Source organism: Rhyacophila brunnea, unplaced genomic scaffold (genome assembly GCF_057557595.1).
Source record: "Rhyacophila brunnea isolate RB1 unplaced genomic scaffold, BYU_Rbru_1.0 scaffold_17, whole genome shotgun sequence".
Classification (NCBI taxonomy): Eukaryota; Metazoa; Arthropoda; class Insecta; order Trichoptera; family Rhyacophilidae; genus Rhyacophila; species Rhyacophila brunnea.
This window is the reverse complement of record NW_028232827.1, coordinates 28172077-28190234: the sequence shown is the minus strand read 5'-3', so window position 1 is coordinate 28190234 and position 18158 is coordinate 28172077. Positions and strand designations below refer to the sequence as shown.

Below are 18158 nucleotides of genomic sequence, written 5' to 3'. Positions count from 1 at the left end.
AAAGATAGAATTAAGCTACAAGGATTAGTGTCACTTATTATACACGTCATGATTAGCAAGCTCTAGCAAGATTAAGAAAAATTTAAATATTTATATATTTTTCACCATATTAGTTTGTTTTGATAATTTGGTTTAGGTTCCTATTAATTTGAAAAAAGAGGTACCATATGCCTTTACCTAATGGTTATAGTATGGTTAAAGAAACATCAGTGATGGCGAACTTATGGCACGCGAAAGAATTGTACATACGTGGGGATCGTTCCGGAAAATAGGTCCCTGCCAAGGCCTGAACAAAAACGAACCATAAGTGCGAGTGCAAAAGCATTCGGCACGCTTATATTCTCAGCAATATGCGTTAGAGTAATCTGCTGAATTAAATATTTTTTGTACACGTCGTCGGTAAATATTGGTTTAAATGAATGCATTCATTCAAAAATTGCGAGTACGTATTGCTGAAATTTATTGTTTTTGTGTTAAATATAATGTTAGTGGTAATTATTTTTAGTTAATTTAGTATCTAGAAAATATGGTAAACTATGTTGTGTTCAAATTTGGTATCCGTACTGAGAAGCAACATGATGGCATAAAGTTTCATAGTTAAGTTAATAATAATAAAATTGAGGTTCCACGGTGCGATATACGCAAGAAATACGGCTTCATATAGATAGATGAACAATACATACTCTCTTTATATTATTACTCTGGGGTCCCTGGCCAGGATCTCCGTTGAATCACAACCGGTATGTACGTTATAAGACACCGATCCAATTTATGTTTAACGGGAAGCTCTTAATGATAAGTAGCACCTCGCAAAATGTTCAACTAGGATTCAAGACGAATAATATTTTTCCAAGAAGAGTCGTAAGTAGAGTTAAGTAATTGTTGGAAAGAAAAATTAAAGAAAAAGTGCTCGGACAGAAAAAAGAAAGATCTCAATAATATTTATTAATTCGATTTAATATTTTTACACACCCATTATTATAAATATATATACATTATTAAGTTAACATTAAAAGGTATGCCCCCGATGTTAAAGATCACCTCTCTTCATATTATTTGCCTTATTATTGAGGACGGAGATCACTGAAATTACAGGGTTTCCCAACACTCTCCTTCCATCTAGCTAAAGAGATCGTGCGCTGATCTTGCTACTTCAATTTTTATTAATAGTGTCGCTCTTTCCTCTTAACCTCCTCCCTTCTACGCCACCAAAGATCACTCTTATCTTCAAGCTGCTCCAGCGCTCGAAATGGAAAAGTTTACAAACCGGAGCGCTCGACAAATTTTATGAAGATATTTACATAGTCATCAAATCGTATGTGTATTTTATAAAAATAAGTGTCAGATTTTCTATTCTATGGCTTTTCTAGCTCAGATGGTCAACATATTTTTTCCACGAGACGGAGCGATAATTTTACAAATTACAAGCCGGAATGGCGCTCCGGTGCGTTCCGTTCCATTTCGAGCCCTGAGCTGCTCATATCTCTTATTATTACGTCACAGAAAAATTGGAGAACGCGTCTCTTGCAGTTGGCCGAGAGACATTCATTGATCATACATAATTTGGAAAACTTCAGAAACATAGTATGTACTTATTAGATAATGCTTGAGACTTTCACGATTGTTTGTTATTGAAATAGCTTTTTTAGTTGTCACCGTGTGTCCTTCCTTCTTCCTTACTCAACTTTAAGGGCTCTTTTCAGAGACCATTCTCAAGAGATAATAACATATTGAAGTGTGATGTAAGGTATATGACTGCGACAACTCAAGAATCGATTTCATGATGTGATGTGTGTTGCCATTCGGTAGAGATCTTTTTGAAATACGTATAAATCTGAGGTTATTCTAAATTATCTAAATACTGTTATATTCTTCAATCTTGTGTATCATTCATTTAAAAGTTGAATTAAAAAAATATACGTTATAGATACCTACTCAATATATAAATTAATCGGACCATTAAACAAAACACAGGATGCTATTATAATATCTATATGCAATCAAATTAATAATGTGCAAAGTAATAAACTAATATGTTAAAAACTTTTCATTGAATCTGACACTTTGAAACATTCGCGAAATTAATTTGCCTGCAGATTCAAAATAGCGTGTTCGAAATTGCATACTTATTCAATTACTGATGTTCAGACGTTGATAAAACTCCGGAAATTAAAACAATTTCACGGTTGATTAATTTTAATATGTGCCTATTAATTATATTACCTCTTCACGACTCGAAGTTAAATAAATAGTAGCGGCTACATAAATAATAAAACGGTTTCCTTTCGTGTATAGATATGATCTATAATTTTATAAACATGTATAGTATTTATTAATAATTTAGAAAGGTATATACTAGCTACAGCAACCACATAAATTTCAATTACCTATGTATTTAAATGTACCGACAATTTTACTTTCTAAACAAAACTTACTCAGTTGTGTTAGGTTTTTCATTAAAGTTTTTTTTATTCATGTTTGAATATTAATAATATACATGAATTTAAAATTCAATATTTTTCCTTGAATGGAGAATGGCTTGAAATTAGAAAAATCTTGAATCGCTACCAATCAATAGCATAATTGATAAAGCTTTCGTCCGGAATTACGATTAATATGAGTTCAAAGACTGTGTGTATAAATGTATAATATTTTCTGAGGCTAAGCAATTTTCTGAATCAAATGCTTCGTGCAAAAGCTGATATGCCACGATTTTCCATACTATATGATTAATAATTTGTCAAACGATTACTTTCCGACTGCCTTTCTACAAGGCATGTTTACTTTTCACTCTCTTGAATCTCGTATGTCACTTCTGTTCTTGAGCCATTTTTACCTGCCATCACAACGTGTGGTTTTCTATCATGGCGTCCCAAATAGTTTAAATGTATATGCGCCTTTCAATTGCCTACGTTGTTGCAGCTATGACATATTCTGGGTCAGAACTGTTTCCTCTAGTCAAGCCTATCAAGCACCGTTAGCAAGGGGTGCAAGATATTTTCAATGATGTGCTGTTCATTTTGTTTTTGTAGATTTATTTTACTGTATAAAATTCTGAATGTTTTTTGTATTTTTTTTCTTCTTCCCTCTTGTGAGAGTGATAAAGTAAATCTCATGTTGTGAATGTCCTGAATTTTGATTTGTTATATCCACAATATTTTCTTTCCTTAAAATAAATAAAAATATATCCGGAAATTATTATGCAATAAAATTATTATATTATAGCATTATCGCACTTTTCACATATTTGTGACTGCGATGTTAGTTTCCACGTAATCGAATTTGAAGATTGAATACAAATATAATATATACAATGATAGTATGTACGATATAATAATCTCTTGTATTCAATTCAATTTATTTTCAATTTTCAATTCAATTTATTCAATTCAATTTATTTATTTTTTTACATATTGTGGACATTACAAATTATAAGTTTAAGACGTTCCAACATAACATAAAAAAAGATATATATAGATAGTTATTAAACAGTAGAAATATGTACATACAAAATTATTAATTATATAGGTACATGGAAATACACCGGATGAGTTAAGCAGACCCTATTTTAAAAATTTATAAAATAACGTCCACCTATACTCATCCTCACGTAGGTGGAATATATCAACACCCGAAGCAATTTCGTTGAACATAGTTATCGCCCTCCCAATTGGCATTACCAGTGGCAGGTTGAATCTGCACCTTGGGAGAATAAACAACTGATGTTCTCTATTTCTAAGATAATTCTAAGGTCAACACTGCCCAGAATGGCAGAGTTCTCATTTATACCTCGTATAAGTCGAAAAAAATACGTAGCTAAATAAAAATTTCTTCTAAATTGCAAACTGCAGTATGTAAGCATGCCTAAAAGAAAGTCAGTTGGATAAAGCCACGGATAGTATCCGTACAACCTCAAATAAAGGAGTCTCAAGAATTTCTTCTGAACCCTCTCCACCATAAGGTCATACTTCAACTGATGCGGTGCCCAAACAATAAACCCACTCTCAAGTCTGCTTCGAACTAAAGAATTAAATAAAAGTTTTAATACCGTAACATCCGAAAAGACCCGGGAAGTACGCATGACGAAGCCCAACATTTTAAGCGCCTTGTTAGAAATGGTAACTATATGGCTAATAAATGTCAGTTTACTCTCAAACGTAATGCCAAGATCCCTTACAGATGATATTCGTGACAGAACTCTAATGATCTGATATTTGATCCGTCGCGTAGATTCTTTTGTCATAACCTGTAAACCCAGCTGTCAAACTTATTGCGACAATATACCTAACTTATTTTGTTGAAATTAACCTATCTTTTATTTTGCTCCTAGTCTCCCAAATCATTATCTTTTCAGATCTAAGAGCTGGCGCCCATTACCAGCATTAGCTTTTGATACTCGATATATGTTTCGCCTTGTGAGCGGATGTTCCAGAGGAGTGAAATTTCAGAACGGCCGTTGGTACTCAAAAGACCCACAGCCTGGGGTACAGGTCTCTTAAATTTGCTAGCCGGCCTTGTTACTTATATTCTTGACCCTTTCATAGGCCTTATAAACCCCGTACACGAAAGTTACGTGACAATTAGGCTTTTTTATTAAAAAGTAAAACTAACCGATCAAATGTGACATTGCCTAAAGAAGAGAGACAAAAAGTACAAAAAATTGAGATTAATTATGACATCCCTTGAAAGCTTTTACTTATAATAATATTGAAATAGATTAACAGTACAGTTTATCGTGAAGTGGTGAAGATCGTAAATATTGAACACCAAAACAAGAGATATTTTATACACGCTAAATAAGTTCTGGAACTGAGATATCAATTATTATTGAGCTAAAGAAAAGTTAAAAGGTTATAATCTTTATAATCTCATTTTATTCGATTACAAGTAATATAGCAATATTCATAGCTACACAAACAAATAATGGGCGAAAATTATAAAGACGTCAGCGGTTATCTTATTTACATTTTGTTCTAATATTTAAAAAATAGTGATATAAATTAAACAAGAATATTCTCTTTTTTCAGTGAAAATGTGCTGTTAAAGTGAGTTTGGTTCAACCTCATTGGAAATGCCAGCTGGAACGCGTCCCCCTGCTCCACCACCGCTGCCGCCGGCAGAGTGCAAGGCTGTTGCTGTAAAGCACTATGAAGCTGGACCACCCTTGGGAAATGAACTGGTATGCCATTTTTAAATTAATTTATATTTTAATCAGTTTCATTCATATTGAAATGTTTAAAGGTGAAAATCCACATTTAATTTATAAATTAATATAAAAGCTACAGTTTGTAGATGACAAAACGAAAGATACATTGTATGGTTTATTTACCCGAAAAATCATGCGCCACAAATCATAGTAAACGATATTTTATGAGTTAATAAAATACCAATATTAAAATTTAGTTAATGTTTCTTCTATTTTGGATAAGCACATTTCAGGAGTTAGTTTTCAAATTTGGTCAAATCCACTTTTTGTGAGAAAAAGTGAGAAAATGCGCTAGTTTCATTCATTCTTCCTAAAACGTTTCTGTTTATTAGCAATAAAACAGATCATCATCTTCATGACTTTTGTCATTCAGCAAGATTACACCTGGCTTTGAATGGTTGAAATGAATTTTGTGGTGTTTGAAAATAAACCTGCTTCATCTGAATTAATCCCATATTTAGTAGATTTTTGAAACCATTATTTGATATTAAATTTGGTGAGATCTAAAAAATACATGTTGTTAGACACTCAAAAGAGATTGACGTAGCATTGCCAGTATACATTATTATTTTGAAGTTGACCACTTTTGAAAACTACCTCCTGAGGTAATCTTTATTTATTTTCATATAGGTACTCAGTTTATAATGCATTATTTTAGCAATAGTTGATATAATATTGAGTTAACAATATATTATTTATACATTAGTCACAAGCAACTGATTATTCAAAAAAAAATCTTAGTACACTAACTTTTGATTAAACCTTTCGGTTAACTTAACGTCGATTTATGCAGTTGAGGATTTTGAGGAAAAATAGTCTAAACTTGAAATAATACCGATTTTAATGACAAGCATGTCTCAGTCACATAATTTATGTATATCCTAAAAAATAATCACTATTCTGCAATGTCCATAGATGATGTTAAAACTTACCAAAACAAAAGCATTTTATGGTCTCTCTTTTGCTTTAATTAATTAATTTTATTATCTATATTTTATTTCCATAGTTTTAAATCATTTTTTATATAATCTCTTAGATTTCAATAAGTATTATAATTATTATAGTTATTATATTAAAATATGTTTTGGAAACGGATGTTTTTCATTTTATTAATCTTTAAGAAGCCTATCTTATGAATTTCTTCAAATTCCTAATCATTAATAAAAGGATTATTTAATTATAAATAAAGCCCTTATTAATTTGAGAAACTATAAAAGAAAATATTCGAAACGTTTTTTGATTTATGACTGGTGTATAAAGTGGGTGGGTATCCTATATAAACAAGCACGTAGCAATTTACTTGTAGTTAAATATTTTGTAATAGAAACTCTTTGAAATGCCTCGTATTCAAAAGCAGATGTAAATTGTATGGCGACTCGCGATGAATGGTAAACAAATAGGTTAAGGTTATGCAGGTGAAACAAATAAAATTGCGATGTTTTACGATCTACACAGGCCACAGCTGAGCGAATGATGCTTTCATAGAAAATGAAATAACAAAGTCGTGAATGGATTAGATGCCTACACGTTTTGTAATGATTTGGTTCATATTTATGGCTTCAAATAAAATGTATTTGAATTATGCGTAAGGTCAAAGAGGTTATCAATATATTATATTATACTAGCGGAATTTCATCTCCGATCAGTTGGCTGCATGCCCTGATCGTCTACGACCCCCACCCTTACCAATACCACCAATAAAGTTATTAAAATAATACAAGGCTTAAGTTACATCATCTCTAAAAGTAGATTGACAATATCCATGTTTGCCTATGTGTGCTCCTCTCTCCCATGGGCGGTGATAAATTAAAGTCATGTTAACTCAGATAAAACTTATCTGCGTGCTTAGCAACCTCCGTGTTGAGTAACTACTCATGATACATCCCTTGTCATGAAAATTACTTCACATTCAAATGTAGGGTGCCGAAATATGCCCAATTAAAATAGGGTGTAGTGTGTGACGGCGGGCGGAGTTTGGGGGGGGGGGGTGATTTTGCAATGACCATTTTGTACTACAAACAACATTTAATAATGTTTGAAGCATCTTTAAGATTTTTCAATGATTTGATTTTACAGTTTAACCATAAATTAAAAAAAGAAATACAAAATATATGATGGCAACACAAACAATGACCCCTCCAAACCAATACGCCCCGCATAACACTGGTCTTAATCGAGCGTAACACGAAACCCTATATCTGATGTGAAGCATCTGCAGTTTTTTACGCCTAGTAATGTCTCAGGAGCAGATACCCAAGTCTTATGTATGCTTTGACCGATTTCACTAAGTTCACTTTATTTGATCCATGTGAGAAAAAAGCACGGAAAACTAATATAATAAATATACGAATTGAATGATTATAATACAAAAACAAAGCTAAAACAATACGGACATACGAAACTACGTAAAGAGATCCATAATATGAGGGAATGGGACGACTGGCCTCCGGACAATTGGACGCCGCACTGTCGAAGACACGTGTAGACGAGGTATTTTAATCAGTTTCTATCTACTACTTAGTAGTTTGAATTAATTTTACTCTTAACATAATGTATTCTTTATCGCGGATTGAGAATTACCATGCCTAAGGCTTTATATAAAATAAAAAACTCTTTTTTCGTTGGAACTTAAACATATGCACGATTAAATCATTGTTTACGTCTGCATATTTACATTCTTACCAACTATTAAATCATAATATAATCATTGAAGTATAAATAATAATATTGAATATTTTTTTTAAAGTACCTATAAGTATCTAACGTCTATTTATTTTCGAATTCCGTGGCGTCCAGTTGTCCGGTGCCAAATCGTCCTAGAGCCTAATAAGACGCCGTAAACTTCTTAAAAGTATTATAATTAGCCTTTGTGGCGAACAGCTCGGACAACCTGATGGGCCTAAAAGTGGTTGAATCAACTTGAGCATTTTCTCCTTTCAGGGTACACTCTAGATAGGACATTAATTGATGGCGGGAAATAAAGCCTAGACATAGTCTAAATTATTACGTTATATTTTTTATATATTTTAATGTAATGTAATGATGTATATACCGTACGCCGGCAAATGGTGAGTAAGTACGCCTGTTAGGTATAATAATGATGTAAATTATAATATACATCATATTATAAGAAAATTCTCTTGGCAAAAAGTTAGAGTACCTAACGTGAGGTGATGCATGCAAGACTACGTTCACCAGAGCGGAGAGGTATGTGATCTGTGAATGAGACTTATCTGTCTGCAAAGTTCATCATTATTATATCATATTTAACAGAGTTTTTAGTGGACTAGCCATTTGTTCAACCCTCGTGAGTAAAATGTAGATGTCAGCAGTAAGCTATGCATGTAGATAGTATTTCACTTACATGTTATTGACAGTCAATATTTGATGGAAAAACAGTATTTAAATGAAAATAAAATATATTTTATTATTATACGTAAAACCTATCCTAACATGTAAGAAAAATATCTAAATTTAATAATCATTCCGAATTTTATCATGGTAAGTATATATAATTTAGAAACATTTAATTTAAAATTTAAAATTTAGAACATTATTGCTTAAAGTCTCCCCATAAAGTTGGTATTTAATTGCATTGTCATTTGTTGACCACTGCGAAGGAAAATATTATTATGTAAAAGTATTATTTCCACAATAAATAATTAATGAAGTCATCCAAATGGCCAGAATGTCTTCTAAAACTTCCTAATTATGTTTCCCATTATTTTAGGGAACCACTACAATATTAATTAATATGCACATATAATTTAATTTTTAACTATTTTTGTAGTACGTAATGCGAATAACATATACGCTGTTTTCATTTATTTTATTTATCTGTAATAATAATATATATATTTTTTTAATTTAAGCTGCCCTTCTGCGTGCATTTCAGACTTAATTTTTTGGAAAATGTAAACATACAATTCAAAGAAAGCTTCAACTGATTTAAAATATTTGGATATACATGGTCTTTTTATAGGATTATTGTGATTGTTTGTTTTGTGAGGTAATTTATTATATTGCTATGAAAATTTTGTTAATCTGTCTCTCGTCTATCTACTCATGGTACCTACCCCATGACTCATGGGCCGGACATGGCCCAAGAATTATTAATTTTATGTGGGCCCAGGTTTCAATAAATAATAATAATAATTAAAACATGCATTTTTTCAAGTGGGATGGTTTTTTTCAAATATCAAAAAAATGGTTTGTAGCAAAATTATATGCATAAAAAAACTATATAAAATTATACCTTATTATGTTAAAAATGTTGCTAATGCTTCGAGGATGTTTTAAATTTATATGATTTAGAATACTTACCTAAGTTGTTTGTAATTAAGGCCTCCGGATCAAAAAAGTTTGCCTATACTTGTAGCTAAGAGGATGTTATCAAATTATGTGGATGTAATAGTTAAGTTTTATTGAAAAAATATTATAGTGGATTTCTACCCAATTAGCGAGTTAGAACCGCGACCCATCGTGTTGCCAATATACAACATTAACCGCTATTCTGACAAGTGACAAGCAATACAATAAAAATAAACCTATTTCTTTTGTGACAACACATCTCATGTTTCTACAATACATAATAATTGAGGGGCGAAGTATTAAATTGGTTGAAGTTACACATAAGGAAAAAAATAGTTATGAATCGTCACAATATCACTTAACTATTTATATATCAGAAAAAGGTTCAGAGGTGGCAGTTATCTGTATGCAAAGTTATCTTCCTCGTCGTCACCTTTATGAGTGAGGATCGTGGTAAGGAATTTGTGCCTACTGCGGAATTCAGGATACGTCTTTTCAATCTTTCTCTACTTTTATAAGCATTATGGCAGAAGCAATAGGTTTTATAGTGAATTCTTTTATATGACCATTCCACTTTATCAGCGTTCACACTCCGATTTTTAACATAACATATTGCCAAAAACAATGAACTACATTTTTTTTGGTTTCCGCCAAGTTAAAATACGTATATTGCTTTCAAGAAAATAGTCTGGAAAATAGACGTTGATTTACACAACTTGAACATAATATATCCGCAGATAAAAAATTATCATCAAAACACTGTATCATTCATAATAATACACTTATATAGTATGTAGAGTAGATATAGTATATGTACGTTTAATAAGGAAATTTAACTGCACGACATGCTTGTAAAGTGCATTATTTTGCAAGCTGCAAACAGAGTATTTACTTGTTGTTGTGTGTGCCTAGAATAAAAACAATGATTTTTTCGCTCGTTAGCAATGCAATTTTGTTAGATTTTTTTCCAAGGACTTGTGATAAAACGGGTTGAATAAATTAACATTCAAAGAACGTTAGAGTAGCATGCGTTTTGTAATATTTTGTCGGTGATTTCAGATAAAAAGGTGTATTTAATTTTTCTGAATGAATTCTCATGTACTTTCCTGTGTAATAGTATATTGCTGTCAATTTTAAAGGATGTGGTGTAAGAATTTTTACATTTAACTTACAAGTAGAAACGCAAGTTTTTTTCAAAAAAAAATATCACTTACCTAACAGCTATGCTTAATATACGTCCGTATTTAGTCAGAATTCTTTATACTTGGCAACCATGTCCGCACTTGATATTTTAACATAATTATTTATTTCATCTTATTCAAATTCCGATAAAGCCGTTTTAATAATAATTAAAAAAACAATGTAATGTAATATGATGATGTAAAAAACAGTTTTTAATTATAAAAATACATACATATGGGTGGCGTACCTTTTTACGTACGCGTGCCAAAATCTCCCAAATATAATTTTTTGACTATCTAGCGTGCCGATCAGTTTTTCATAGGAAAAAATAGTTAAGTATAAGAATTCTATTAAAAAAGTTAAAATTATAAAATCGAGTTTATGAGTATTACTAAGTTTGGTTGATTACGCACAAATTGACACCTCTGATCAGATGAGGTATCCTCTCCAAGCATTGTACAATTATTGTAAATCGGTCAAGATCAGAGGTTCATGGCGCGGCTTCCCACATCGCATATTGAGGTCAGTGTGATGATAATATTATGTATGACGAATAAAACGCAAAGACTGATCTATGCAATTTAGATACACACTTACTTACCAATACCAGTACGATAGATGGTCCAAAATTTCAAATATTCCAAGATTTTCGGAGACTGTGTAGTCAATAAAAACTTCGTCTGATTAGACCTATATACTGACTAAGTAATTGTAAGATAATAATATAATTCTTCACTCTCCCACCAAAATCGTCTTAGATTGGTTATCTGTTCAGAGCTGAAAAAATATGTTTATACTTAACTGAATTAAAAATCAAGTAGGTATTTACTATTTAATACTCAGAAAAAATACCAGGTGGAAGTGCCACCTATCAACATACTTACGACGCGGTCAATAATAATAATATTTTTATATCATAAGTATAATAATATGCACTGCTAAAGAATGCGTCGATTTTAATATCAGTGTATATTGGCAGGTATCTACTTTGATAAAGCCGGTGTATTTTATGTGAGTTTAATCTGTGCTGATTAAGTAGCGTGTGATCGAAACGAAAATACGTAAGTGCAACGCGCATGAAAGGGATGCAACGTGTGTTTCATATTTATAATATCGCGCAACAAAGACCCAAACTCTTTCGCATGTAAATTTATGTGCGTCAGATAAAGTGATAGACAAACAGATATATAAAGACATATATAACGTAATAATTCATTTTAAATCATTTAACAGTACAGGGGATCCTCGTTATCCGAGGGTAATTGGGACCGAAAAAATACCCCTTAAAGTGAATTTGCTTATAACGGGCACCAAAGTTACTTAGTAAATGGGTTTAATTGGGGTACGTATAGAAAAGAAAAAGCGTAGGAATGTGGGATTGATAGATTGAAAGTGACAGTAGTTGACGACTGTGAACTATTGTGCTGTGCTCAGATAACGAATACGTGGATAATGAGGACCCCCTGTAATATTCTAATTTTTTTCACTATGTAAATGCAAGCATACATTTTATTTTTTAATTTCACTTGTATATTATGTACATTATCTTCAGCGCGAACAATATTTTGGGTCATTTACCAACGGTTTTACTCAGCACGCCCAATATTGTTCACACACCCTCCTTATACAACGTAATTATTCAATATACTATTGTGAATAAGCAGGTACATACTCGTATTATTATAATGTAATATACGGGTAATATAGTACCTACTAGTAAACCGTGATTTGTATTGCACAGTTTCGTGTTTCGTCATAATATTTCCGCTGCAAAAAGTGCTTCTTGGATCGCCCCTGGCTAGTCTTTCTATATTATGCAATATGCCTATGATTAGAGTAGCTACAAACAAGTACTTTTATTGTACTAGAAAATAGTCTAAGCAATTGGCACAGGTGGGACTGTAACTAGAATTATTTGTTCCGCTGCATCGAAGTTATAACCACACCTGAGTACTGGTGGTATTTGTAAATGAATGTTTGGTTCTGAAAATTTATGTGAAAAGAGGAACATGATTTAAAAAAAATAAACGTGGAAGAATACTATACAAATATCGACGTGTTGATTATTCAATTATGAAAAACAATTAATTATATCGGTAAAAATTGTAAGTAATGTTTGATTAAAATTTAGCTTACTTTTGCACTTTGTCTGATATGCACAATTTAAATATATTTTAAATAAAATATTTTAATAAAAATATTTTATATGAAAATACACTGGATACATGCCTCAAAGAAAGGACTATCGGTAGACAAATTAAGTCTTTTCAAATGAATTAATTTTATTTGCTGAATTAGACAGTGATAATTATTTATTTATTTATTACACGAGTTAAAGTTGTGTTAAACAAAAAATGGCATTAATTTGTCCTATTATTGATATAAGTTTATTTATAGTCGGCAAATGGAGTATAATTGAAAACTCTCTAAAGCGTCAATTACATTGAGCTTCTTTACGAGCTGTTTGTTGGCGAATTTATAATCTGCCTGTAAAGTCGCCCAGTGTAATCATTGAATAAGCTAACAAGCAGGTTGTAAACACTCTAACGATAAAAGTTGAAAACCGGTCAACTTTACACGCTACACGCCGGCGTATGGGCCTTCTGCGTCTGCGCAGTAGAGCATAGTAGCAACCTCCCGGTAGAAAAACGAACTACGTTCTGTCAAAATAGTCGCTGGCTTGTGGCTTCTCAGCGAATGGAAAGTTTTGTGTGTAATCATCAAATCGCAGTAGCTGAATCGCCCGCTTTTAAATTCGCCAACAAACAGCTCGTAAAGAAGCTCAATGTAATTGACGCTTAACTGACCTATACCCAGGGCGATTTTATTCGATGAAAATAACGCAATCGATTCAAAGAAAAAAAATATGCGTATATCTGACAGATTGAGTATAAAATATTACTCGAATTCAAAGCATAACGAAATCCATTCAACTAAGATCAAACGGACCTATAACATAACCACTCAAAAAGATATGTAGTTAGGTACTTGTATACATAAAAGTAATCCACTAATATTATTATATATTATCATTGTCATTCTCATTAATAATTATTTTGAACATACATAATTTGAAAACATCTCATGTATACACTAGAAAAAATCTTTTTGCAGAAAATACGACACCCGAAAGGACTTGAACCCGTATCCACTGGATTCACGCCAGTGTGCTTTTCCAATTGAGCTACCGGCATCCTACTTAATTACGACGGTTTTAACTGGTAGTTGTTACATGAAATGGTTATCGAATTGCGTTATAATGTTGGCTATAGATTTTAGTATATATATATATATATATATATTTTGAATTATTAATAACCATGTCCTTGCTTTTTCGTACAAGGTGGTTGTTAGTAATTTTGAACAATCACAAACACCCAGGCTTTGAGAAAAACACATAAATGTTTTTGTCATGACCGGGAATCGAACCCAAAACTCTAGGGTGGAAGGCCAGCGCCTTACCCACTGCACCACGAGAGCCGCCGGTTTTAGTATATTAAATTAAGGTAGGTATCAATTAAATCTTTAATATATAAAATGTTGTATTCTCAGATATTGTGTCTTATTTGTTGAATAAAAAAATAGTTGATTAAATAATTATTTTGATTAGGTAAAGTAATGAGTAGATGAGGTAAGTGATTTCTGGTATTTATTGTATGTCTTTTCGTAGTGATCTCAAAATCAGTCAGTGTGTCGGACCTCCACGTTCCTAAACCTACCACTGCCTATACATATTCATATGTACTATTTAATTTATTAACGTTTGACTAGAACATAATTCAATACTAAATAATAATATTTATTTTTATAAGTACTACGTAATTCAGAATAATAGCTCTTTAAAATATTCATATCCCATACATAGACTACTTACATATTATATAATATAGTTATTGAAATGGCATGCATTCCTGCCACCTAGGCGATCACCTAGATCCAATAATAACGTAGTAATTTTATTACACTGTTTATTGGTTGATTGAATTCCTTCCCGGGTAAATGCAACAACATTCACACGCTTTGAAAATATAAAATCAAGTACAATATACTTTCGTTCCAATCATGTTGCATGATCTTTGACCATAAATCCGTAATTGTTTACCTTTGCCCATTCGTACTCCGTTAATATTAACCAAAGATTAATAAATCTATCAAGAAAATGGAACACACTTTACATCACCGTAATGAAAAGCATATAGATATTATATTGTCGACGTATTTCACTTTGTTCATAACTTGTAATGTTTGTTTATTGTTGTTGAATCAAATTCTTCTTCTTTTAGATATTTTATGATTATTCTTAGCATCAACTCGTTTAATGATGCAGTTATTCTGAATTATTATGGTAAACTGTTACAACTGATGATTAATATTATTGTAATTACTTGTAACATTTCATGTTAAATCCATATAGTTTCTGTTTTTATTATTTAAGAGAGAGGAGAGTAAAAACAATGAGTAACGTCTCCAAGAAACTTTCTCAGACTTATTGGGTCTTTCTAAATTATGCCAGTCATGGCCCCCAGATCCTGACACAGGCCCTCCTACCAATTTATTGATAAAGGCAGTGTGTTGTTCTACAGCAGAATTTCTCAACGAGTATTCCGTGGAACCCTAGGAACTATAGTATAATGAAAAGTCAATGAATGTAATTATTATAGTACAAAGAGCAATTTAATTTATGGGTTACCACTTGGGGAGTCGTCGATGTGTTGTAGGTTATGGTGTTGAGGATGATGACGAAGAAGTCGAAGATGGATGCAGGAACGAGTTTTATTAGGCGTAACGGTTGGTAGAATAGTATGTTACAGTAGTTATATTGCGAGGAGGTGTGAGTGAGGATGAGGTAGGTAGCTGGACTTCAATGGATCGAAGGTAGATGCGTGTTTGAGTAAATCTCAGTTTATTCTCCTCAACAATACTTGAACAATTCTTACAGACAATATATTTAGAATTACAGTTAAATTGATAAGGTTAAATTATAAAGGCGTGTTGCTATGAGAAAAGTTGAACCGCGAGCGACGAGCAGAGATTCGACTATGTGTTTCAAAGATTTGACGACGTATGTTATCAGATTCGCCCCGCTTTGAGCTTTTATAGAAATTATAACAAAGAAAGGTTATCTGAGGTCAGGGCGTTGACCGGTGACCACATGTCACTTGTTTACTGTGAGTTTACTAAGTACGAGCAAATCTGATAAGTTGGCACATTTCCTGATTACCTTATAAGGCCGCGGAAATGCTGCTAACGCACACTTGTTACAATGTTGCTCAATAATTATTGTGAATAATTATAATTTATCAAGAAAGCAAATGTGTTTACGATGAAATTTGATGTCTTGCAAATTGCTGCGAAAGTTGACTGACCTGCCAGTGTGTGCAGTCAGTCAGATTATGAATCATGCCAACACGCTTTTCTTATCAACTAGTTTACATAGTAACAAATATTATTAGATACTTAAATATATTATGATAATTTATATGTAATGGTGAGTTTCCATGCTAGTCCCGACAGACCCCCTCCCTAGCGATCTGGTGTGGCAGGTCGTGATGCAGGAAGATAGACGGTGTGTAGCATGGTGACTCTTGCGTTAAAGTTGTCTTGGTGGTGCTCGGGATCCTGGGACGTCTGTCCTGATGTCCTTGAGGATCCTTTTTGTGAGGTGTGTAACGTACAAACAAAGGACTGAAGGTTCTTTTGTTTATTATTACTTACATAATGTAGGAAGGATTTGTCACATGAATGTAACATAATGAGTAATTTGAGCTTTACCTACATCAGACTTATACTTCTGAAGCCGCTCGTTCCGACCTCGCTCTCTCGTCCACCTAACTTTGCCACCTTCTGGTGTAGAACATGAGAATTTCTTATCAAAAGGAGTGGATCCGACCGCTATTTGGAGCAGCTAAACCCACGCCGGGAAGCAACTCCCTTGGCGTGGATTCCCAGACTCACCAGGAGTCTGGAGTTAGGCTTGCACGTTTCCTTCAACCTTTGAGGTACCCCCGTCCAACAGGGTTGGACGCCAGCTAGCTTTTCTTTGGGAGGGAAACAGCTGCAAAAGACCATGTGTTTACTGGGACTCTAGGTTGATAAGTGAAAGAGGTTTCAAAGTATATCGCTGAAATGCGGTTACATTTAATGAGAGATTATTTCAGCGAAGGTTTACAAAAGATTATATATAAAAGAAGTGGGACGGAGGTTCTCACAGGAGCGTCTCCGTCACCAGCGAATGGCACTAACCTAGACACAATTTATAATTACATATTTACATGCATCGAGCCCTCCTCAACGTCCTTCCATTTCCAAGTCCAAGGGGTGTATTCCCGGGTGAAGATGACACTAGCACTTTACCCTTCGACACGGGTATGGAAATATGCCATCCATTGTTGAAGCGTGTGCTCCTAACACGACCGCGTTGCGCGGCACGAGCGCGTCCGCCCGGTAGAACGGTTGAAACCAGAAGAAGGAAGTTGCCTCCCACGCACTCGTGTTCTCCCCCCGCCGCTACGTCCCCCCCACCTTGTCTGCTCCGGCCGTTGATTATTTGCAGCCAGCATGAGTTTGGTGTTGCCAGTTAAGAAAGTATATTTATGGTTTCTTTAGGTGACGAGTTCATCGCGTTACATCACCCGCTTGGTCAGGAAGAAATTGAGTCATGGGTGTCAATTTCCTGCCAGGGGCGTTCTCCGCTTCTTGGTGATGAGAAGTTGGTGCAGTCAGGTGGTACGGTCGGGGCAGGTGACGAAACTGCTGACGGCGGAGCTGCTGACGGCGATCCAGCGCAGACCCTCTTGTGTGCTGGTGAAGTGCGCGCCAACGTCTCCTCGTCGCTCCTTGCTCCCTTCATCCATCCTTCTGGGGGGGTTACCTTGCATCACATAGAGGCCTTTTTAAGAAATATAGTTTTGCACAGTACAAATTTTACAAATTAAAGTATCTGTCAACAATATGACTATTGTTCGGTAATCAAATTACAGTTTTTGACGGAACTCATCCTTGATGAGGCCGTCGGCTACTTGGCTGATTACATTTCTTACAATCTTCTCCATTGAGAAGTTGTTTCCTAATTGACAGACCGTTGGACCTCTGTCTCCCTACGTGGGCCTTGCATGTAAGCATGTCGCAAGGGCAGGAATGATAGGTTTATCGGTGCTGTCTAGGCACGCTTACGACTATCTAGTGTGGTGGGGCTCTTCAGACCTCCTCCACTTCTATGGTATCCTGACCGATGCCAGACCTAGATGTAGCTTCAGTTTCCCATTCTAAAAGGAGTCTATCCTTCTTGAACTGGTACTTTTTGAGTTTGCCGCTGCTTCCTCCCACAGCTCAAGGCAAACCGATTGCTAATGCAACTTATTCTCAGCGCTTGAGAACCTAATTCTCAGCGCTCCTTCTTCCGCGTCTGAGGTATGCCATTTCGGGCTCCCTCATGTTGACGTCTAAATTGCTTCTGGAG

General features: G+C 33.9%; 1 protein-coding gene across 1 annotated transcript in view; it reads left to right on the top strand.

Moving 5' to 3' along the window:
* The window catches only part of chas (chascon), a 445618-nt gene that overhangs the window by 126086 nt on the left and 301374 nt on the right, over nt 1–18158 (top strand). The window contains exon 3 of the mRNA XM_085944590.1: nt 5028–5179. Within this exon, the coding sequence (XP_085800716.1) occupies nt 5072–5179 (108 nt within the window). The 5' untranslated portion in view covers nt 5028–5071. The remainder of the gene's footprint in view (nt 1–5027; nt 5180–18158) is intronic.